This window comes from Neomonachus schauinslandi, chromosome 10, assembly GCF_002201575.2.
Source record: "Neomonachus schauinslandi chromosome 10, ASM220157v2, whole genome shotgun sequence".
Classification (NCBI taxonomy): domain Eukaryota; kingdom Metazoa; phylum Chordata; class Mammalia; order Carnivora; family Phocidae; genus Neomonachus; species Neomonachus schauinslandi.
In genome coordinates, this window is record NC_058412.1 from 31236864 (window position 1) to 31258775 (window position 21912).

Sequence of the window (21912 nt, forward strand, 5' to 3'; positions counted from 1 at the left end):
CACACACACACACACACACACACACACACACACACACACACACACACCAAATGTATACATACATGTATATATGAAAGAAAATAAAAACACAATATATCAAAATTTGTGGGCATAGGTAAAACAATTTTGGGAAGGAAATTTGTAGCACATTAGAAAAGAGGGAAAGTCTCAAATCAATCATCTAAGTTCTTACCTCAAGAACCCCAGAAAAGAAGAGCACACTAAAAGCAAACCAATAGGAAGGAAGGAAATAATGAAGAAAAGAAACCAATGAAATTGAAAACAGGAAAAAAATAGAGAAAAATTAATGAAACTGTTCTTTTTTTAAGTTTTATTTCAAAAAGACAGCACGAGCGAGCACGTGTTGGGGGAGGGGCAAAGGGAGAGAGAGTCCTAAGCAGACTCCATGCTGAGCACAGAGCCCCATGTGGGACTCAATCTCACGACCCTGAGATCACGACTGAGCCAACACCAAGAGTCAGACGTTTAACCAAATGTGCCACCCAGGCAGCGTGAGAAATAAAAAATTGACACATATCTAGCAAGACTAACAAAGGAAAAAGACAAGACACAAATTACCAGTATCAGGCTTAAATCAGAAATGAAGCATGGATAACACTACAGACTGGGCAACTACAAAATGCTAATAATAATAACTATGAACAACTCTTCAGACTAAGTTGACAATTCAGAAGAAATGGACCAATTTCTCAAAAAAACAAAAAAAAACTACCATAACTTACTCATTATGAAATAATCTGAATAGCCCTATACCTACTAAATAAGTTGAATTTGTAATTCCAAAACACTCTTTAAAAGAACTCTTCAGCCTAAATGGTTTCACTGAAATTTATAGCAAACTTAAAAAAAAATAACACCAATTGGTGTTAATCTCATCTAGAAAATAGAACTGAAACACTTTCAAATTCTCTCTATTAAGCTAGTATTACCCCAATACCAAAACCAGACAAAAACAGTACAAAAAGGAAAACTATAGACCAATATCCTTCATAATTATAGATCCTTAACAAAATATTAGCAAATAGAATTCAGCAATACACACAAAATAATTATTACACACCATTACTAAGCAGAGTTTATTACAGGGACACAGGTCTGGATCAATATTCTAAAACTAATCAACATAATCCAGCACATTAAAAAGCTAAAGAAAAAAATACACATGATCACATTAACTGAGATAGAAAAAGCATTTGACAAATCTCAAAACCCATTTGTAGGGGGAAATAAAACCACACCTCTCAGAAAAACAGGAATAAAAGGGAACTGCCTCAACTTGATAAAGAGAATCTACAATAAACCTACAGTTAACATATGCCTGACAGTGAAAGACTGAATGGATTCCCCCCTAAAACTGCAGGGGGGGGGAAGGGATGGAGAGACAATATTCACTGTCAACATATTGAACATAGTGCTGGAAGTTCTTGCCAGTGCAATAAGACAAGAAAAGGAAATAAAAGATAAACGAATTTGAAAGGAAAAAATAAAACTGTCCTTATTTGACAATGACATAATTATCTAAGTAGAAAATTCCAAAGAATCTACAAAAATACATGCAAAACATAAAAATAAAAAACTTCCAGAAAAAAATATAGGACAAAATTTTCAGGATCCATTAATAGGCAATGAGTTCTTAGACACCAATCCATAAAAGACTGAAAAATTGCACTTCATCAAAATATAAAACTTTTGCTCTGAGAAAGACACTGTTAAGTGGATGAGAAGACAAGCTAAGGAGTGGGACAAAACATTTATAAGCCACATACTCAGCAAAAAATTAGTATTTAGAATATGTGTGTGTGTGTGTGTATAAACTCTCAAAACTCAACAGTAAAAGAGCAAACAATTCAATTAGAAAATGGGCAAGAGACATGAAGATTTCACATACTGATGATGACATATATACAAGTTTTCACTGAAATGGTGTTTACAATACAAAATGATAGAGAATGACCTCAATGTTTCTCAGACTAGTTAAATAAATTTCAGTATAACCAAACATTAGAATGCAGCCATAGAAAAGAATGAGGCTGGTCTTAAATGTTATGCTCTATCAAACATATTTAAAAGGTGGAGGACAAGGATGCAAAAGAGGGTATACCAAAACAAAAAAAGAAAACCAACAAGAAAAAATACACACACACATATATTTTACACACACACTTGTTTATCATAAAAGAAAATCAGTAATAAGAGAAAAGATGGATGTTACATAATGATAAAAGGGTCAATCCAACAAGAGGATATAACATTTGTAAATATTTATGTACACAACAAAGGAGCACATAAATATATAAGGCAAATATTAACAGACCTAAAGGAAGAAACAGTAGTACAACAATAGTAGGGGATTTTAATACCCTACTTACATCAATGGATAGATCATCCAGACAGAACAGATAGAAGAAAACCTCAGCCTTGAATGACATGTTAAACCACTGCACCTAACAGATATATACAGAACATTCCATCCAAAAGCAACAGAATATACATTCTTCTCAAGTGTACATGGAACATTTTCCAGGACAGATCATACATTAGGTCACACACACAAAAAGTCTTAATAAATCTAAGAGGACTGACATCATATCAAGTATCTTTTCCAACCACAATGATCTGAAATGGGAAGTTACATAAAGAAAACTGGAAAATTCACAAACATGTAGAGATCAAACACCATGCTACTGAACTACCAATGGGTCAAAGAAGAAATCAAAAGAAAATACCTTAAGACAACTGAAAATGAAAATATAACAACAAATTTGTGGGGTGCAGCAAAAGCAGTTTTGAGACAGAAGTTCATAGCAATAAATGCCTACCTCAAGAAAGAAGAAAAGTCTCAAACAACCTAACTTTACACCTCAAGGAATTAGAAAAAAAGAGCAAATAAAGCCCAAAGTTAGTAGGAGGAAGAGAATAACAAAGATGAGAACAGAAATAAATGAAATAGAGACTAAAAAGACAACAGAGAAGATCAATCAAAGACCTGGTTCTTTGAAAAGATAAAATTGACAAGCCTTTAGCTAGACTCACCAAGAAAAAAAGAGAGGACTAAAAATCAGAAATGAAAGAGATTACAACTGATACTACAGAAATATAAAGGATAAGAGATAACTATGAACAATTATATACCAACAAATTGGACAACCTAGAAGAAATGGATAATTTCCTAGAAACATACCCACCAGGACTGATCATGATGAAATAGAAAATCTAAACACACTGATTACTAAAGTAAGGAGGCTGAATCAGTAACCAAAAACCTTCCAACAAACCAAAGTCCAGGACTAGACAGCTCCAGTGGTGAATTCTCCCAAACATTCAAAGGAAAATTAATACCAATCCTCAAACTCTTCTAAGAAACAGAAGAGGAGGGAACTCTTCCAAATCCAATTTATGAGGCCAGCTTTACCCTGTTAGCAAAACCAGACAAGGACACCACAAGTAAAGAAAATTATGGACCAGTATCCCTGGTGAACATAGATGCGAAAATCCTCAACAAAATATTAGCAAACTGAATTCAACGATACATTAAAGGGATCATACTCTGTGATCAAGTGGGATTTATTCCAGGGATGCAAGGATGGTTCAACATCTGCCAATCAGTCACCGTGATATACACATTAACAAAATGAAGGATAAAAATCATATGATCACCTCAGTGGAGCAGAAAAGCACTTGACAAAATTCAACTTCCATTTATGATAAATACTCTCAACAAAGTGGGTACAGAGGGAACATACCTCAACATAATAGAAGTACCAGTATGACAAGAACAGCTAACACCATACTCAATGGTGAAAAACTGACAGCATTTCCTCTAAGATCAGAAACATGACAAGGATGCTCATGCTCACCACTTTTATTCAGTCTAGTACTGGCAATCTTAGCCAGAGCAATTAGGCAAGAAAAAAATACAAAAGGCATGCAAACTGGAAAGGAAGAAGTAAAAGTGTCACTATCTGCAAATGACCTGATATTTAGAAAGAAACCACTAAAAGCTCCATCAAAAAACTGCTAGAACTGAAACTAATTCAGTAAAGTTGAAGGACACAAAATCAATACACAAAAAAATGTGTTGCCTTTCTACACACCAATAACACTCTATCAGAAAGAAAAATATGTATCAAAATTCCAATGGCTTTTTAAAAAAATTTTTTGAAAGATTTTATTATTTATTTGACAGAGAGAGACACAGCAAGAGAGGGAACACAAGCAGGGGGAGTGGGAGAGGGAAAAGCAGGCTTCCTGCCGAGCAGGGAGCCCGATGCGGGGCTCGATCCCAGGACCCTGGGATCATCACCTGAGCCGAAGGCAGGCGCTTAAAGACTGAGCCACCCAGGCACCCCTTCAATGGCATTTTTTAAAAGACATTATTTTATTTGAGAGAGAGAGTGAGCACAAGTGGGGGGAGGGGCAGAGGGAGAGAACCTCAAGAAGACTCCTCGCTCAGTGCAAAACCCAATGGGGGGCCCAATCCCATGACCTTGAGATCATGACCTGAGCCAAAACCAAGAGTCAGACACCTAACCAAATGAGCCACCCAGGTGCCCCACCAATGGCATTTTTCAAAGAAATACAATAAATAATCCTAATATTGGTATGGAACCACAAAAAAACCCTGACAAGGCAAAGCAATCTTGAGAAAGAAGAACAAATCTGTACCCATCATGTGCCCTGATTTCAAACTATTACAAAGCTATAGTACTTATTATTTTTTTTTCAAGATTTTATTTATTTATATGACAGAGAGAGACAGCGAGAACAGGAACACAAGCAGGGGGAGTGGGAGAGGGAGAAGCAGGCTTCCCGCTGAGCAGGGAGCCTGATGCGGGACTCGATCCCAGGACCCTGGGATCATGACCTGAGGCGAAGGCAGACGCTTAACGACTGAGCCACCCAGGCACCCAAAGCTATAGTACTTATTAAAACACTATGGCACTGGCATAAAAATGCACACATAGATCAATGGAACAGACTAGAGAGCCCAGAAGTAAACCCACACATATTTGGTCAATTAATTTATAACAAAGGAGCCAAGAATATACAATGGGGAAAGGACCAGTCTTTACAATACCTACTGTTGGGAAAACTGGACAGTCACATGCAAAAGAATGTAACTTGACTACTACCTTGTACCACACACAAAAATTAAGTAGAAATGGATTAAAGACTTGGACATAAGACCTGAAACCATAAAACTCCTAGAAGAAAACATAGTTGGTAAGCTCCTTAATATAGGTCTTGGCAATGTTTTCTGAATCTGACACCAAAAGCAAAAATAAGTAAGTGCGACTATATCATACTTTATTTTTTTGATTAAGAATTATATCATACTTTAAAAGCTTCTGCACAGCAAAATTAAAAAGCAACCATCTAAATGGAAAAAAATATTTGCAAATCATATATCTGATAAGGAACGAATATCCAAAATATATAAAGAACCCATACAACTCAATAGCCTCCCCCCGCCGAAAAAAGACAATTAAAAATGGGGAGAAGATCTAAATAGACACTTTTCCAAAGAAGACATACAGACAGCCAATGGGCACATGAAAAGGTACTGAGCAACATTCTTCATCAGGAAAACACAAATCAAAACCAAAATGAGATATCATTTCACACCTGTCAGAATGGCTACTATTAAAAAGACAAGAGGGGAGCCTGGCTTGTTCAGTTTGTAGAGCATGTTACTCTTGATCTCAGGGTTGTAAGTTCAAGCCCCATGTTGGGTATAGAGATTACTTAAAATCTTTAAAGATTAAAAATTTAAAAATTAAAAAAATTAAAAGACAAGAAATAACAAATGTTGGCAAGGATGTAGAGAAAAGGGAACTCTTGTGCACACTGGTTGGAGCCACTATGGAAAACAGTATGGAGGTTCCCCCAAAAATAAAAAATAGAACTACTATATGATCCAGCAATTCCACTTCTGGGTATTTATCCAAAGAAAAGAAAACAAAAACACTAACTCAAAAAGTTATATGCACTACCATGTCACTGCAGCTTTATTTACGTTAGCCAGGATATGGAAACAAACTAAGTGTCCACTGATGGACGAATGGATAAAGAAATTGTGATATATATATAATGGAATACTATTTAGCCATAAAAAAGAATGAAACCTTGCCATCTGCTACAACTTGGATGGACCTGAGAGGCATTATGCTAAATGAAAATGGACACCTAACTCATACCACATACAATATTTAACCCAAAACAGATCAATGGCCTGAATATAAGTGGTAAAATCATAAATTCCCTAGAATAAAACTTAGGGGTAAATCTTCATGATGTTGGATTTGGCAAAAGATTCTTAGATATGCATTAAAAGCATGAACAATGAAAGAAAAAATAAACTGAACTTCATCAAAATTAACTTTTGTGCAAAGACATTATCAAGAAACTGAATAAAACAACACTTGGTTGGGTTTGAATAGGTCTAATATCAAGAACATATAGGGGCACCAAGGTCGCTCTGTAGGTTAAGTGTCTGACTGTTGGTCTCAGCTCAGGTCTTGATCTCAGGGTTTTGAGTCCAAGCCCAGCATGGAGCCTACTTTAAAAAAAAGGGGGGAACATATAATGATTTACTAAAACTTAACAAAAATACAAACAATCTAATTTTAAAAACGGGCAATGGACGTGAATAGACATTTTCTATAAAGAAGATACAGAAATAGCCAATAAGCACATGAGAAAATGCTCAATATCATTAATCATTAGGAAAATACAAACCAAAAGCACAGTGAGATATCAGGTCACACCAACTAAGATAGCAATTTTTAAAAGAAAACCAAAAACAAAAAATAAGTATAGGTGAGGATGTGGAGAAATTTAGAACCTTTGTGCATTACTGGTGGGAATGTAAAATGGCTGCTGTGGAAAACAGTATGGCAGTTCCTCATAAACACAGCACTGCCAAATGACCCAGCAAATCCATTTCTAGATATATACCCAAAAGAACTGAAAACAGGACTCAGATATCTGTACACCAACGTTCATTTGTAGCATTGTTCACAATAGTGAAAAGGTAGAAACAACCCAAGTGTCCATCAACAGATGAATGGATAAACCAAATGTGGTATAAACATACGATGGAATATTATTCAACCCTAAGAAGGAATGAAATTCTGATACATGCTACAATATGAATGAACCTTGAAAACATACCGTGAAATAAGTCAGACACAAAAGGACAAATACTGTATGATTCCACTTACATGAAATATCTAGAATAGGCAAATTCAGAGGCAGAAAGTGGATTAGAGGTTACAGGGGCTGAGGGAGAGGGAAGTGGAGAGTTATTGCTTAATTTGTACAGAGTTTCTGTTTGGGGTGATGAAAAAGTTTTGGAAATAGATATTGGTGACAGTTGCACAACACTGAATGTAGTTACTGGCACTGAATTATACACTTAAAAACAGTTAAAATGGCTAATTTTATGTTATACATATTTAAAATTAACAGAAAGAGTTATTATATGTATGTACAAAAATCAGAATCCTACCAAAGTCCTTAACCAAAACAGGTGTGAATGTAATTATCAGTAAGTGCATTGCATTACAAATTATTTGGCCATACACTGAAATCAATTTACTTGCAAATAATTTATTAGATTATAAGTAAAATGGAAAATGAGTCTTGTCTATATAGAAAGGGAAAAGTTTATTTTGGGCATTATAAAAGAATAACTAGAATTATTAGCTTGTTACAAAAAGTCTCTGTTAATGAAAAACTCAACTTTTCTTTTTATCTCAAGACCTATATTTATTTTGAACCTCGAACAGTCAAACTCCTTTCCACATACTAAGTACAGTCTGATTTGCAACTGGGATGCTTTAACATATAGGGGCAGATTACAGACTTTATCACCAGATACAAGTTTCATAGAAACAATTGTTTTATTTTGAATTGCATCTCCATAATGCTTGCCAGACAGTAAGTGCTCAACAAATTTAATGAATAAAACCAAATCAGTCACAATCAGCAGCAAAGCAACATTAAAGAAACTTTTTCAAAATCATCTTCCTGTTATACTTTTAAAATATCTATTTTATTTTATTTTTTTTAAAGACTTTATTTATTTATTTGAGAGAGAGAGCACAAGAGTGGGGAGCGGGAGAGGGAGAAGCAGACTCCCCACTGAGCAGGGAGCCCGATGCGGGACTCGATCCCGGGACTCCAGGATCATGACCTGAGTCGAAGGCAGCCGCTCAAGCAACTGAGTCACCCAGGCGCCCCTAAAATACCTATTTTAAAAGTAATGCCTAGGGGTGCCTGGGTGGCTCAGTCATTAAGCGTCTGCCTTGGGCTCAGGTCATGATCCCAGGGTCCTGGGATCGAGCCCCGCATCGGGCTCCCTATTCCGCGGGAAGCCTGCTTCTCCCTCTCCCTCTCCCCCTGCTTGTGTTCCCTCTCTCGCGTGTCTCTCTGTCAAATAAATAAATAAAATCTTTAAAAAAATAATAATACCTAAGTAATTCAGAGTCCATAAAACCAAAACTTTAAATTACTTTTCTCCTATGTATATTCCTATCCCCAATGGGAAGTTACCAGAATTTGACTTTATGAGGAATTTCTTGTAGTGATTTGTGTTTGCCTGCCTGTGAGGCAGCCCAAGCCTAGAAAGGAAAATCAAACAAGCAGTCCTCTTCATGGCTGGATGCCTGGACTACTCAAGGTGGTGCCAAAGTGCTCCTGGTTCACTAGTTCACATAGTAGTAATACGGGCAACATCTGCATTTTCTTTTGCCTTTACTGCTTTGTTTGTGGAGTTTTGTACATTAAAGGTTTAATTATGAAATAAACTTGAATGTGAAATGCAAATTTTACTTGACAGCTACTAAAACAAACTATGCACTGGGGCGCCTGGGTGGCTCAGTTGGTTAAGCGACTGCCTTCAGCTCAGGTCATGATCCTGGAGTCCCGGGATCGAGTCCCACATCGGGCTCCCTGCTCAGCGGGGAGTCTGCTTCTCCCTCTCGTGCTCTCTCTCATTCTCTCTCAAATAAATAAATAAAATCTTAAAAAAAAACAAAACAAAAAAAACTATGCACTATTAATATCAACGATAATTAAGTTTTGACTTTTAGAACTTACCCTAAGATACCTTTTTTTAAAGCATAAGGGGCTTAGGGGGAACAAAGGACCCTTTAAGTGGGGGGAAGATTGTAATGGAATGATCCTGAGTCAGGCAGTGTATAGCCAAAGAGGTGACCCTGGCAGGCTATGAGAACAAGCCTCCCAGTCTTGGACTACAGGGAAGGTAACCAACGGAGGGCTCCAGCTGCTGCACTCTGAAGTCCATCACAGCGCTCCTGCACAGGCTGCACTTCCCAGCGGCTGCTCGCCATCAAGGACTGAGCATGGCAGGCACACTAAGGCAGGCCTACTCCCGGGAGATGAGTAATTCCTGCGACAGGCAACTTTCACTGAAGAACTTTCTGAAGCCTTGGTGGACTTTCCTTAGAACTGCACTGCAGAGTAAGACACTTTCACCCCAAGTTCCTTCCTCCCTTACCTCTCTCCTTCACTTGGGAGTCAGACTTGCATCACAGCCTAAAGACTTTCCCTGACTCCTTCCCCATTTTCTCTCACAAGCACTTCTAACAAATTTCTTTTACACCCAATCCCATCTTGGTATCTGCTTCTCCCTTGCATTACACACATTAGATCTCAACTAACAGCCAACTAACTTGAGCGGACAGACTCAGAACCACACACAATTCAACAAATGTGTCCTGAGCACCTGCTGTATGTAAGAAATATGCTAAGCATTATAGGGAATATAGGACCCTATTCTTGACCTCAAGTAATACTCAATGTAGAGAAGGAGCAAAGCTACAGATCCAATGAAGGGCAGACTGTCATTTAGTACTAAAATTGAGGTATAAAGTACAAAGTAAATTAAGAGATTCATTCTACTTAGGGGATGGAGTTGTAGTAGAAAGGCTTTATGGAAAAAATGGCATTTGAAGTGTACTTTGAAAGACATTATCAGAGCCTTCGGGTTGTTACCTGCCTGTAATTCCTGAGGGCAGTCCAACAAAGACATTTTCCGTGCTTGCCATACTTGGCTACCCCCAAAGTGTAAATCCCTCTCACACTTTCTCATTCCCAGAGTATTGAAAGCTTCTTAGTTCTCCTCCTAACATCCTCCTCTCCCAGTATGTCCTTTTTCATCCCATTACCACTTAGACCTCTAAGCCAGAAAGGGAGGAGTAAGTTTGACTCCTCTCTCCCACTACTTTGTCATTCAATCATCAATCTTTACATCTAAAATCTGTCCACTTTTCTCTATCCCCACAGCTGTTGCCCTAGTCAAAACCACCATCAACCCATCTTAACTGGCCTTCCTGCCTACAGTTCTACTACTATTTAATCTACGCTCCACAGAGCAGCCAGTGAGCCTTCAAAATTCGTATCTAGGGGCACGTGGGTGGCTCAGTCGGTTAAGCCTCCGACTCTTGGTTTTGGCTCAGGTCACGATCTCAGAGTCCTGAGATTGAGCCCCATATCAGGCTCCATGCTCAGTGGGGAGTCTGCTTGAGATTCTCTCTCTCCTTCTCCCTCTGTCCCTCCCCCGACTTGCTTGAGCATCTGCACTCGCTCTCTCTCTCTAAAATAAAATAAAATCTTTTTGACAAATTCATATCTAATTGTCAATAGCCTGTTTGAAACCCTTCAATGGTTCCCCACTGCTCACAAGATCTGTCCCCATGCTCCAGACTCCAGCTACTCAGAACTCCTAAAATGCTGAGCTCCTCTTGGACTCCAAGCGACCACAAATCCTTTAACTCTTCCTCCTCATCCTCACCTGGCTAACTCCCACTTCCACTTAAAACATCACTTCTGTCACTCCCAAACATAAACACACAAGATAGGGGCGCCTGGGTAGCTCAGTCGGTTAAGCATCTGCCTTCAGTTCAGGTCATGATCCTGGGGTCCTGGGACAGAGTTCTGCATCGGGCTCCCTTCCCAGCGGGGAGCCTCCTTCTCCTTCTGCCTCTGCAGCTCCCCCTGCTTTTGCAGGCATGTGTTCTCTATCAAATAAATTAAAAAAAAATCTTAAAACACATGCACGCGTGCGCGTACACACACACACACACACGATAGTCTCCAAGCTTCCTATTGCCACCCCAAGACTTTACTTCTCAGCCCCTTCCTTCGTGGTCTACACTAGCTTTCCATTAACTAGCGCCCTTAAAAGTCTTACTTTTTTATGCAGCAGAACCTTTTTTTCAAATGTAATCCTATGCAGACCCCTAATATGTAAAAGGGCTGAGCTTCTCAGCCTAAAGCAAGAGGTTTCAAAGCCCCCTTCATTCAGCCTCCTCTATCCTAAGGCACTTCTTCCCTAAAATCTAAGGTGCAAGACAATTAAAACCCCACAGTACTGTATTACACTGCCTACTCAAAGGAAGCAATACAGTACAGTAGAAAGAGTTGTTTCAGAAGTCACACAGACTCAGGTTCAAATCCCGATTCCTTTTTTTTTTTTTTTTTTAAGATTTCATTTATTTATTTGAGAGAGAGAGAGAGAGAGCACAAGAGGGGGGAGCGGGAGCGGGAGAAGCAGACTCCCGCTGAGCAGGCAGCCCGATGCGGGACTCGATCTGGGGACTCCAGGATCATGACCTGAGCCGAAGGCAGTCGCCCAACCGAGCCACCCAGGCACCCCAAATCCCGATTCTATTTCTTATTAGTTATAAGATCTTTTTTTTTTTAAAGATTTTATTTATTTATTTGAGAGAGAGAGAATGAGAGAGAGCACATGAGAGGGGGGAGGGTCAGAGGGAGAAGCAGACTCCCTGCCGAGCAAGGAGCCCGATGCGGGACTCGATCCAGGGACTCCAGGATCATGACCTGAGCCGAAGGCAGTCGCTTAACCAACTGAGCCACCCAGGCACCCTAGTTATAAGATCTTGAGCAGTCTGCCTAAGGATCCATTTCCTCAACTGTAAAACTCAGCTATAAAAACAGACTCTCACTACTTCCATTCAACGTTAAATGGAGGTCCTAGCCAGTAAAATAAGGCAAGAAAAATAAATAAATATCGGATTGTCTGTAGTTACAGATGACATAATTACATAGAAAATTCTGTGGAATCTACAACTACCAGCAAAATCAAAGCATATGAGGACAACATATAAAAAGCAGCTTTATGTTTGCATATTTGTGACTAACAGTTAGAAAATAAAATTCTAGGGGCACGTGGGTGGCTCAGTTGGTTGAGTGTTGCACTCTTGATTTTGGCTCAGGTCATGATCTCATCCGGCTCCCCACTCAGCAGGGAGGCTGCTTCTCTCCCTTTTCCTCTCCCTCTGCCCCCCCCCCACCACATGCTCCCACATGTGCTCTCAAAATAAATAAAAATCTTTAAAAAAAAAAAGAATTTTTTTTAAGATTTTATTTATTTATTTGACAGAGAGACACAGAGAGAGAGGGAACACAAGCAGCGGGAGTGGGAGAGGGAGAAGCAGACTTCCCACCAAGCAGGGAGCCTGATGCAGGGCTCGATCCCAGGACCCTGGGAGCATGACCTGAGCCGAAGGCAGACGCTTAATGACTGAGCCACCCAGTCTCCTGAAAATTCTAAAACAATTTACAATAGCATCAAAATACAAAGTATTTAGGGTTAAACTTAACCAAAGACATGTAAGACTTCTACATTAAAAACTACAAAGTGTTGCTGACAGAAATTAAAGTCTTGGGGTACCTGGGTGGCTCAGTCGGTTAAATGTCTGCCTTCAGCTCAGGTCATGATACCAGGGTCCTGGGATTAAGCTAGCCGGCCTGGCTTTCTACTCAATGGGGAGTCTGCTTCTCCCTCTCCCTCTGCCCTTCCCCCTGCTCCTGCTCGTGCTCTCTCTCTCTCAAATAAAATCTTTAAAAAAGAAATTTAAAAGTCTAAATAAATGGAGAGATATACCATGTTTTTGGACCCAAAGATTTAATATTGTTAAGATGTCAATTCTCCCTAGTGATCAATCTATAGATTCAATGCAATCACAATCAAAATCTCACCAAGATATTTTGGTAGAAATTGACAGGTTGGTTCAAAATTTATAGTGAAATCCAAATCTAGAAACACTAAAAGAGTATTTTTTTAAAAGATTTTATTTATTTATTTGCTAGAGAGAGAGATCACAAGTAGGCAGACAGGCAGGCAGAGGCAGAGGGAGAAGGAGACTCCCCGTGGAGCATGGAGCCCAATGCGGGGCTCGGTCCCAGGACGCTGGGATCATGACCTGAGCGGAAGGCAGACGCTTAACCGACTGAGCCACCCAGGCGCCCCTAAAAGAATATTTTTAAAAGAGGAACAAAACTGGAGGACTTACACTACCTAACTTCAAGACTTACTATAAATCTCCAGCAACCAGTAGTGTGAACTGATATAAAAGTAAATTGATCAATGGGATAGAATGGAAATGTTTGAATATATATTTACATATATATAATTACATTAATATACATTAAATATAATTACATAATAAGCATCTGCCTTCAGTATGTAATATTAATATTACATAAATATTATTATTTATAATAATAAATATATATGATATATATTCATTTAATTTTCACAAAACATCACAGTCCAACAGAGAAAGAAAAATCTCTTCAACATATAGTTCTGTAATAACTAGATATTACCATAAAAAATGAATCTCAATTCCCACTTTATATTGTACACAATAATTAATCTGAAATGGACCACGGATTATGTAAAAGCTAAAACTATATGAAGTTTTTAGAAAACAGCATTAGAATTATCTTCATGACCTGGTGGCAAGCAAGGGGTTCTTAAACACAGAGAGCAATAACCTTAAAAAAAAAAAAACTGGGGTGCCTGGATGGCTCGCTCAGTCGTTGGGCATCTGCCTTCGGCTTGGGTCGTGATCCCGGGGTCCTGGGATCGAGCCCCGCGTTGGGCTCCTGCTTGGCGGGGGGCTCCCTTCTCCCTTCCCCTTTGTCCCTGCTTGTGTTTCCTCTCTTGCTGTCTCTCTCTGTCAAATAAATAAAATCTTTAAAAAAAAAAAACTAATAAATTTGACTCTTTGATATTTAAAACTTTGCTCATCAAAAACACCATTAGGAGAATGAATAGACAAAGCAAAGGATAGAAGAAAATATTCATCAACATTTTTTTTTAAAGATTTATTTATTCATTTGAGAGAGCGAGAATGAGAGAGAGTACATGAGAGGGGGCAGGGTCAGAGGGAGAAGCAGGCTCCTCGCCGAGCAGGGAGCCCGATGCGGGACTCGATCCCGGGACTCCAGGATCATGACCTGAGCCGAAGGCAGTCGCTTAACCGACTGAGCCACCCAGGCGCCCCATAAACATTTTTTTGATAATAGTTATCCAGGCTATATAAAGAACTCCTACAACTCAATACTAAAAAGAACTAAAAATTTAAAATGGGCAACAGATTTATGCAGACCATCCAAAGGAAGACATAAGAATGGCCAATAAGAACATGAAAAGGTGTTCAATATCAGTCACCAGGATAATGCAAATTAAAACCACAATTACACTACACACGCACCACAGTGACTAAAATTAAAAGACTGATAACATCAAATACTGGCAGAGATGTGGAGCAACGGGAACTCTCATACATTGTTTGTGGGAATATAAAAGGTACAACCACTTTGAGAAAAGGTCTGGCAGTTTATTATAAAACTAAACAGACACTCTATGAGCCATTTCTCCTAGTATTTACCCAAGAGAAGTGAAAACATAGTCCTACCGAAAAAACTTGTCTAGTAAGAACCTTCATGGAAATTTTATTCATAATAGCCCCAAACTGGAAACCTCCCAGGTATCTGATACTGTCCTATGATAGAAGAAAGGACTGAACTTCTGATAAACACAACCTCAAAGCCTTACCAAAAATATATGCTGTGTGATTCTATTAATATGACGTTCTAGAATAGTTACAATTAATCTATGATGGTATGATAAAAGATCAGAACAATAGTTGCAGGGACTGACCGACAAGGCACATGAGGGAAATTTCAGGAGTGATAGTAATGTCTGATATCCTGATAGAGGCTTGGGTTGTATCTGTTTATCAAAACTCATTAAATGGTACAATTAACACTTGTATACTCCACTGTACCTAGATTTTACCTAAACAACAAAAAGAACTGTAAACAAATACTGAACTCTAGTTAATGACATGCATACTGAAGCTCTTAGGGGTAAAGTGTACTGATGTCTGTAACTGACTTTGAAAGGCATCAAAATGTAAGATGGATTAGTGGATGGAGGGAGGAATGGATAGGCATGCGATAAAGCAAACACAGTAAAATGTAAATTATAGAATCTAGGTGATGGGTATATGGGTGTTTTACTGTATAATTCTTTCAACCTTTCTGTATATTTGAAACTTTTCATAATAAAATGTTGGGTAACAAACTTAATCACAAAACAAAAATATTCTAAAATGAAGTGCAAAGTTCTTTCCTATTCTATCCACAGTTGTGATATAAAATATATTATGGGGAACAGGAGTAGTTGTCACTTTTATTACTATTTGGCTGAAGCATCCTCACTGCTGTGATTTCTGGGCCTCATTGCCATTGCTGGATTAGAGTCTTCCTTTCCACTACAACATATGCCATAATCCTTGTGGACTTCGCCATCATCCATATATATATAATACACCAATCCATTATGCAATACACCAACTTTGGATCTCCTGTCTTATTTCTTTCATCTCTGGAATACTTATCACCTCCAATCATAATCCCCTATCTGCTCTCACTACCCTCCTCTTCCAACTCCCCAAGATTCCTAGTCCATGGGAGCCTTCACTTACACCTCCATGACCTGTCTTGCAGCTTTACCGCCTATCACCTGAAATATTGCTATCCTCCTAGTCTCTACTGCAGCCATTTGCAACGAATTCTCCCGTGCTCCTCTACCTGAACTGATGCGTGCTACTGGAGGAAATCTCACAACCAGACCAATAAACGCTGCTCCAAATTTGTGGTCTCCACACTCAGCACTGCTCAGCAATTCCTTTCTAATTCACTACTTGGCTCCTTCTCCACACTCCACAACAGTAACTTCAAAACTTCACCACGCTTCTTAAACTCCTTACTCATTTCTCTTTCCTCACTCTATGTAAAGAATCTTGTCTTTCATTTCATTGTGAACACAGAGGCTACCTACCACGAACTCACTGCTCCCCAACCTACAAACCCATCTTTATCTCTTTCCTTCCCATCTCAGAAAAAAGGATGCCTTCACCCCTGCTAGAGGTAGCATAGCATAGTGTTTAAAAATGCACTCTCTAACCAAATTACTCTTTCCAAACCTCAGTTTCCTCTCTTCATTCAACAAATTGCACGTACCTGAGGTGTACAATTTGTTAAATTTTAACCAATGTATATATCCCTGAAACTATCAGCACAATCAACAAATGAACATAAAAGCCTCCCCCTAAAATAACTATTGACCTTTTTGTCACTGTAGATTAGTTTGCAATTTCCAGAATTTTATATAATTATCTAGCATATACTCTTTTTTGATCTGGCTTCTTTCATTCAGCTTATTTTTGAGATTCAGCCACATTGCTGTGTGTTATCAATAATTCATTCCTGGGGCGCCTGGGTGGCTCAGTCATTAAGCATCTGCCTTCGGCTCAGGTCATGATATCCCAGGGTCCTGGGGTCGAGCCCCGCATCGGGCTCCCTGCTCAGCGGGAAGCCTGCTTCTCCCTCTCCCACTCCCCCTGCTTGTGTTCCCTCTCTTGCTGTGTCTCTGTCAAATAAACAAACAAAAATCTTAAAAAAACAAAATTCATTCCTTTTTATCACCAAGTAATATTCCAATGTATGGCTATTTCACAATTTGTTTATTCATTCACCTGTTAATGGACATTGGGTTGTTTCCATTTTTTGCTGAATACAGCTGCCACGAATATCCATGTATAAGTCTTTGTATGGATAAAGGCTTCATCTACTCTTTTTTAAAGGTTTATTTATTTGAGAGAGAGAGACGAGCAGGAGAGGCAGAGAGAAATGGAGAATCTCAAGCCGACTCTGTGCTGAGCTCAGAGCCCGACGTAGGGCTCAATCTCACGACTCTGAGATCAAGACCTGAGCTGAAACCATGAGTGGGATGCTTAACTGATTGCACCACCCAGGCGCCCCAAGGCTTCATCTATTCTTTTTTTTTTTTTAAAGATTTTATTTATTTATTTGAGAGAGAGAGAATGAGAGACAGAAAGCATGAGAGGGAGGAGGGTCAGAGGGAGAAGCAGACTCCCTGCCGAGCAGGAAGCCCGATGCGGGACTCGATCCCGGACTCCAAGATCATGACCTGAGCCGAAGGCAGTCGCTTAACCAACTGAGCCACCCAGGCGCCCCAAGGCTTCATCTATTCTTAAGACTTTGCTTACACCCCTGGAAGTCCCAAATCTGCAGTGGCAGATACCAACAAACAACCGCCAGCTCGACAAGCCCACCTGGAGAAGCCAAAAGGACTTTGTCCCAAACTCCTGTGTTCAGGTCACTCTCTCCACCCCCAACAGCTTCTCCTCCATTCTCTGTCCTGACTAAAGGCATGCAAACCAGAAACTTAAGACTCTTCGTGCTCTCTTCCCACTTGCCCTACTCACTCAGTGGTTTACCGGGTCCTGTCAATTCTACCTTGTAAACATCTCTCAAAACCCATCCCTACATTTCCATTTAGTTCAAATGCACCCTTAATTCAAACACATATCATCTCTTGGCTGGACTATTAAACTAGCCTTCTAACTTTTAAATCCTTACCTCAGGTCTCATTCTTCTCCAATCCATTTTCTATTCTATGGCCAAAGTGAATTTTCTAAAATTCCAAACTGATGTTACTCACCCATTCCTCAATGACTTTCATCCCCTCAAGATAAAATTCAAACTCCTTAGCTTAACATTAAAAAAATTCTCTATAAACCAGTTTGCTCTCCAAACTCATCCTCTGCCACTTCCCACCCTGTTCTAACTTAGTCATTTCTAGATGATGTCATTTACCTTTTTATCCCTAGTGCCAAGGGCATTACCTGGTCTGTAGTAAGCATGACATATTTGTGCAACAGATAAGGTAGGACTTGGACTGATATAGAGAGACATTCTGGGCACAGTCAGGAAAAGTAGTCATCCAGTCTGGCTGAGCACAAAGAATATGAAAGATCATGGTAGGCAATCCAGTCAGGAAAGCAGGATGAAGCCAGATCATCAATCAAGATCAATTCCATGCTAAAGACTGTGCACTTCATCCTATGCCCTCAAAAGATATCGTTGTTTTTGTTTTTTATTTAAATTGTAGTTAGTTAACATATAGTGTAATATTGGTTTCGGGAGAATTTAGTGATTCATCACTAACACCCAATGCTCATCACAACAAGTGCCTGCCTTAATACCCAACACCCATTTAGCACATCCCCTGGCCCGCCTCCCCTCCAGCAACCCTCAGTTTGTTCCCTATAGTTAAGAGTCTCTTATGGTTTGCCTCCCTGTTTTCCCTTCCCCTACGTTGATATCAATGGTTCTCAACAAGAGTGCAACATACTCAGAAGTGTACAATAACTTCTGAAATTTGAAAACCAGATACAGGAAAGGTGAGAGGCAGTAAACTAGTTAAGAGGCTATCACAGTGGTCTGGGAAAGAGGACTCAGAGTATAAGGAAACAGATTAGAAGACATGTCAGAGGGAAACAAACCTATGTTTATTGTGTTATATCTTGTGCCTGGGTATGGGCAGTAACATAAAAGAGAGAAGTCAGAGATGACTCCAAAGTTTTGAACCAAATAAAATAATAAAGCCACTAAGCAAGAGGAATTTTTTTTAATGGTCCGTGGAGGAGGAGAGAGATGATGGTTTTAGTTGCGGTATTCCCACACCCATTCATTCAAACATAAGTGCCTACTAGGTAGGTGTCAGGCACTGTATGTGTGAAGGATAAAAAGGGGTAAAATACCATTCCTTTTCTCAAAGACCATCTAATCTACTTGTGGGATGGGGAAGACAAGTAAATAGGAACTTACAATTCATTGTTAAGTGCTAGGGTTTGGTGCTAAAAGAAAGTAAAGACTATCCAACTCAGCCCTGAGAATTTGAGAAAACACTGAGGTCGAGTTAGCATTAGGCCAGGTAAAGGGCAGTCCAGGTGAAGAAAATAACATGACGATAGAGCCGCAGGTAAGACAACACAAATTGGGCACATCTGCAAACAGTAACATAAGTCTAAAGGAAGAGTTCAATATAAGGAGATATCCACATGAAATGTCTAGCAGGCAGGTGAAAATGCAGGTTCTGAGAGCTCTCAAGAGCTACATCCAGATATGCAATATATTTTCAACCTCATCTTAGGTGGCTTAGAGTGCTCATCAGTGGCTATCTTAAATAAGAATTGGAAGAACCCTACTTATCAGCTAGATTGTGTACACTTCCACCTCCCCCCATCACTTCTGTCATGCAAGGGTAGCTCTGTTTCAAGTTAAATAGGTCACAAGGATTGGTGGGAACTGTGGAAAGTTGGAGAATGCAGGCCCAGTCTGAAGAGGAAAGCCATTCACTCAGCTCCAGCAGTTTACTGTCTTGCCCAATGTGGAGAGATCGTCCTATTCTTCACGAAAAACTGAAAATTCAGATTTTATGTAACATCTCCCACTTTTAAGCACTGGTAACTAATTACATTAAAAGTCTGTAAAACAACATTGTGCCAGCCAAAGAAAATGCTTCTGTGGAAAGATTTCAGCAAGGGCCACCAGTGTGGCAGATTTGGACCTGGTCTGCCAACTCCTACAATGCTCTTTCCACTACTTCCCAGTACCCTCAACTAAGAGTATCTTGATGGTTCCCTGGGACAGGAGCTGTTTGCTCCTAAGCAAAACAGCCCTAAACTGATAGTGTTTTACAAGTTCTTTTGTATGTTCTCAACAATTTTTCTGTGTCCTCCCCACTCCACCCCTACCTCCATCAGTACCAGGCTTCTAACATGACTGAGACCTCCTACTCCCCTATTATAAGCTAAGATTTTGCAGGTAAAGCAAAAGTAAAAAGAGAGCCCTGATTTCTAATGAATAAAGTATATAAGGAATATGGCATCTCTCTGGTTTTCTTAGAAAACATCACAGAGATGTTTGTTACTTACTCAGATACTTAAGGAAAAAAGTCAGTAACTTATATCTGAAAAAATGAGCAAATTCTGCTAACAAACTAAATAGTTTCCACTGTAAGTTTCCAAGGGGGGGGGCGGGGAGGGCAAAAGGGAAAGCAAAAGTTGCTGGCCTTTGGGAAACATCAGGCACCTTTTAAGACACAGTTTTTAAAGGTATAAATGTTTAGAACAAAAGGTACATCACAATCTCAACTCAGTAGGAGTAAAAACAGTTTAATAACAAAACATTCTTTGAGCAACAAGAAATTGGGATTAAGAAACACTATTAAAGCAATCTGTATTTATAGAAAAGATAAAAGGGAAACAAACACCTTATTTATTTATTAAGATTTTATTTATTTATTTGACAGAGAGGGACAGCGAGAGAGGGAACACAAGCAGGGGAGCGGGAGAGGGAGAAGCAGGCTTCCCGCTGAGCAGAAAACCCGATGCGGGGCTCGATCCCAGGACCCTGAGATCATGACCTGAGCCGAAGGCAGATGCTTAACGACTAAGCCACCCAGGCGCCCCAAAAAACACCGTTTTAATGTTCGTTCACACACACCAGTTTCTGACGTTTTCATGCACATACGAAGTCACAATGTTGCTTTAGAGGCTTTTAAAATGTAACATTTCCTAAATGTACTAAACATTTAAAAGCACAGATCATGGAGTATGCAATTTTAGGTAACAATGTGGCAAACTTGAAGAAACACGGAAAGGCTAAAAATTCAAACCAACAAAACAAAAGATAGTACCAAGATTCTCAGACGCTCGGGGGCAAAAAAAAAAAAAAAGAAAGAAAAAAAGAAAAGTGGCATGTACACCCGCCCCTGTTAATCGGAGGAGTGGGGGAATTCAGGGGAATGAAGAGTGATTACAGAGGACGAGCAAAGCAGGCCATGTTCCTGCTGGCAAGCGAGCTCTGCAATTACTTAGAGCAAGCATTATGGCTAGAGCATTCTCGAGCCCACTAAAACCAGCATACTGGACACCTAAAACCGGAGGCTGACAGCAGCTCCAGGGTAAGACCGAGAAGGCGGAAAAGTGGCCTGCTTTGACCTCCACTGAAACTGAGTCTCCTCCAACTCTTGTCTCTGAATCAGGGGCAGGACGTTAACCTCTCAGAGGTTGGATTATTCGGGCAAACTCTGCCTGGCTTCCTGCGGCCTTCCCACACACCGGGTGAATGTCAACACCGAGCCAGCGAGTGTGGGGGAACCTCTCAGTGTGCGCCGTCCTTTCTGGGAGGCGGCGAGACCGGGAAGAAAGACGGCCCTGCGCACGCCCCGCCTCCCCAGCCCTTCCCCGGCCCCGCGCCCTCGCAAGGGCTGCAAGCCGGGAAGCGGGGTCCCGCGCGCTCCTCACCTTTTTCAGCGCCGGCACCAGCAGCCCCCGCCACTTGGGTGCGTTCTCCTCGCTGAAAAACTCGTACGGCAGCTGCTGCGCCTGCATGGTGCCCCCGGGGCGCCTCTGGGCGGGGAGAGGGGCGGCGGCGGCCGGGCCGGGGAGCCGCGAGAGGGCGAGCTCGCAGCACCGAACAGGGCCGCGGCCCCACCGGACGGCCCGGCCCCCTCGGGGCGCCGCGCGGCCGGGCTAGTCCTGGAGAGGGGGCTGAGGGGCGAGGCCCGCGCCCGGCCACCCACCCGACACGGGCACCAGCCGTGGAGAGCGAACGCAGCCCGGAGGCGGCGGCGGCGGCATCCCGCACCACCGCCCCGGGGCCGGGCCCCCC

General features: G+C 40.5%; 1 protein-coding gene across 2 annotated transcripts in view; it reads right to left on the reverse strand.

Annotated features, from left to right (window-relative positions):
• Positions 1-21652, reverse strand: part of SOS1 (SOS Ras/Rac guanine nucleotide exchange factor 1) — a 143127-nt gene extending 121475 nt beyond the window's left edge. Inside the window, exon 1 of one of the 2 annotated variants that reach the window (XM_021697319.1) lies at positions 21546-21652. In XM_021697319.1, the coding sequence (XP_021552994.1) occupies positions 21546-21632 (87 nt within the window). In that variant the 5' untranslated portion in view covers positions 21633-21652. The remainder of the gene's footprint in view (positions 1-21545) is intronic. The other variant, XM_044919136.1, reaches the window with a different exon arrangement.
• Between the last annotated feature and the right edge of the window lie 260 nt (positions 21653-21912).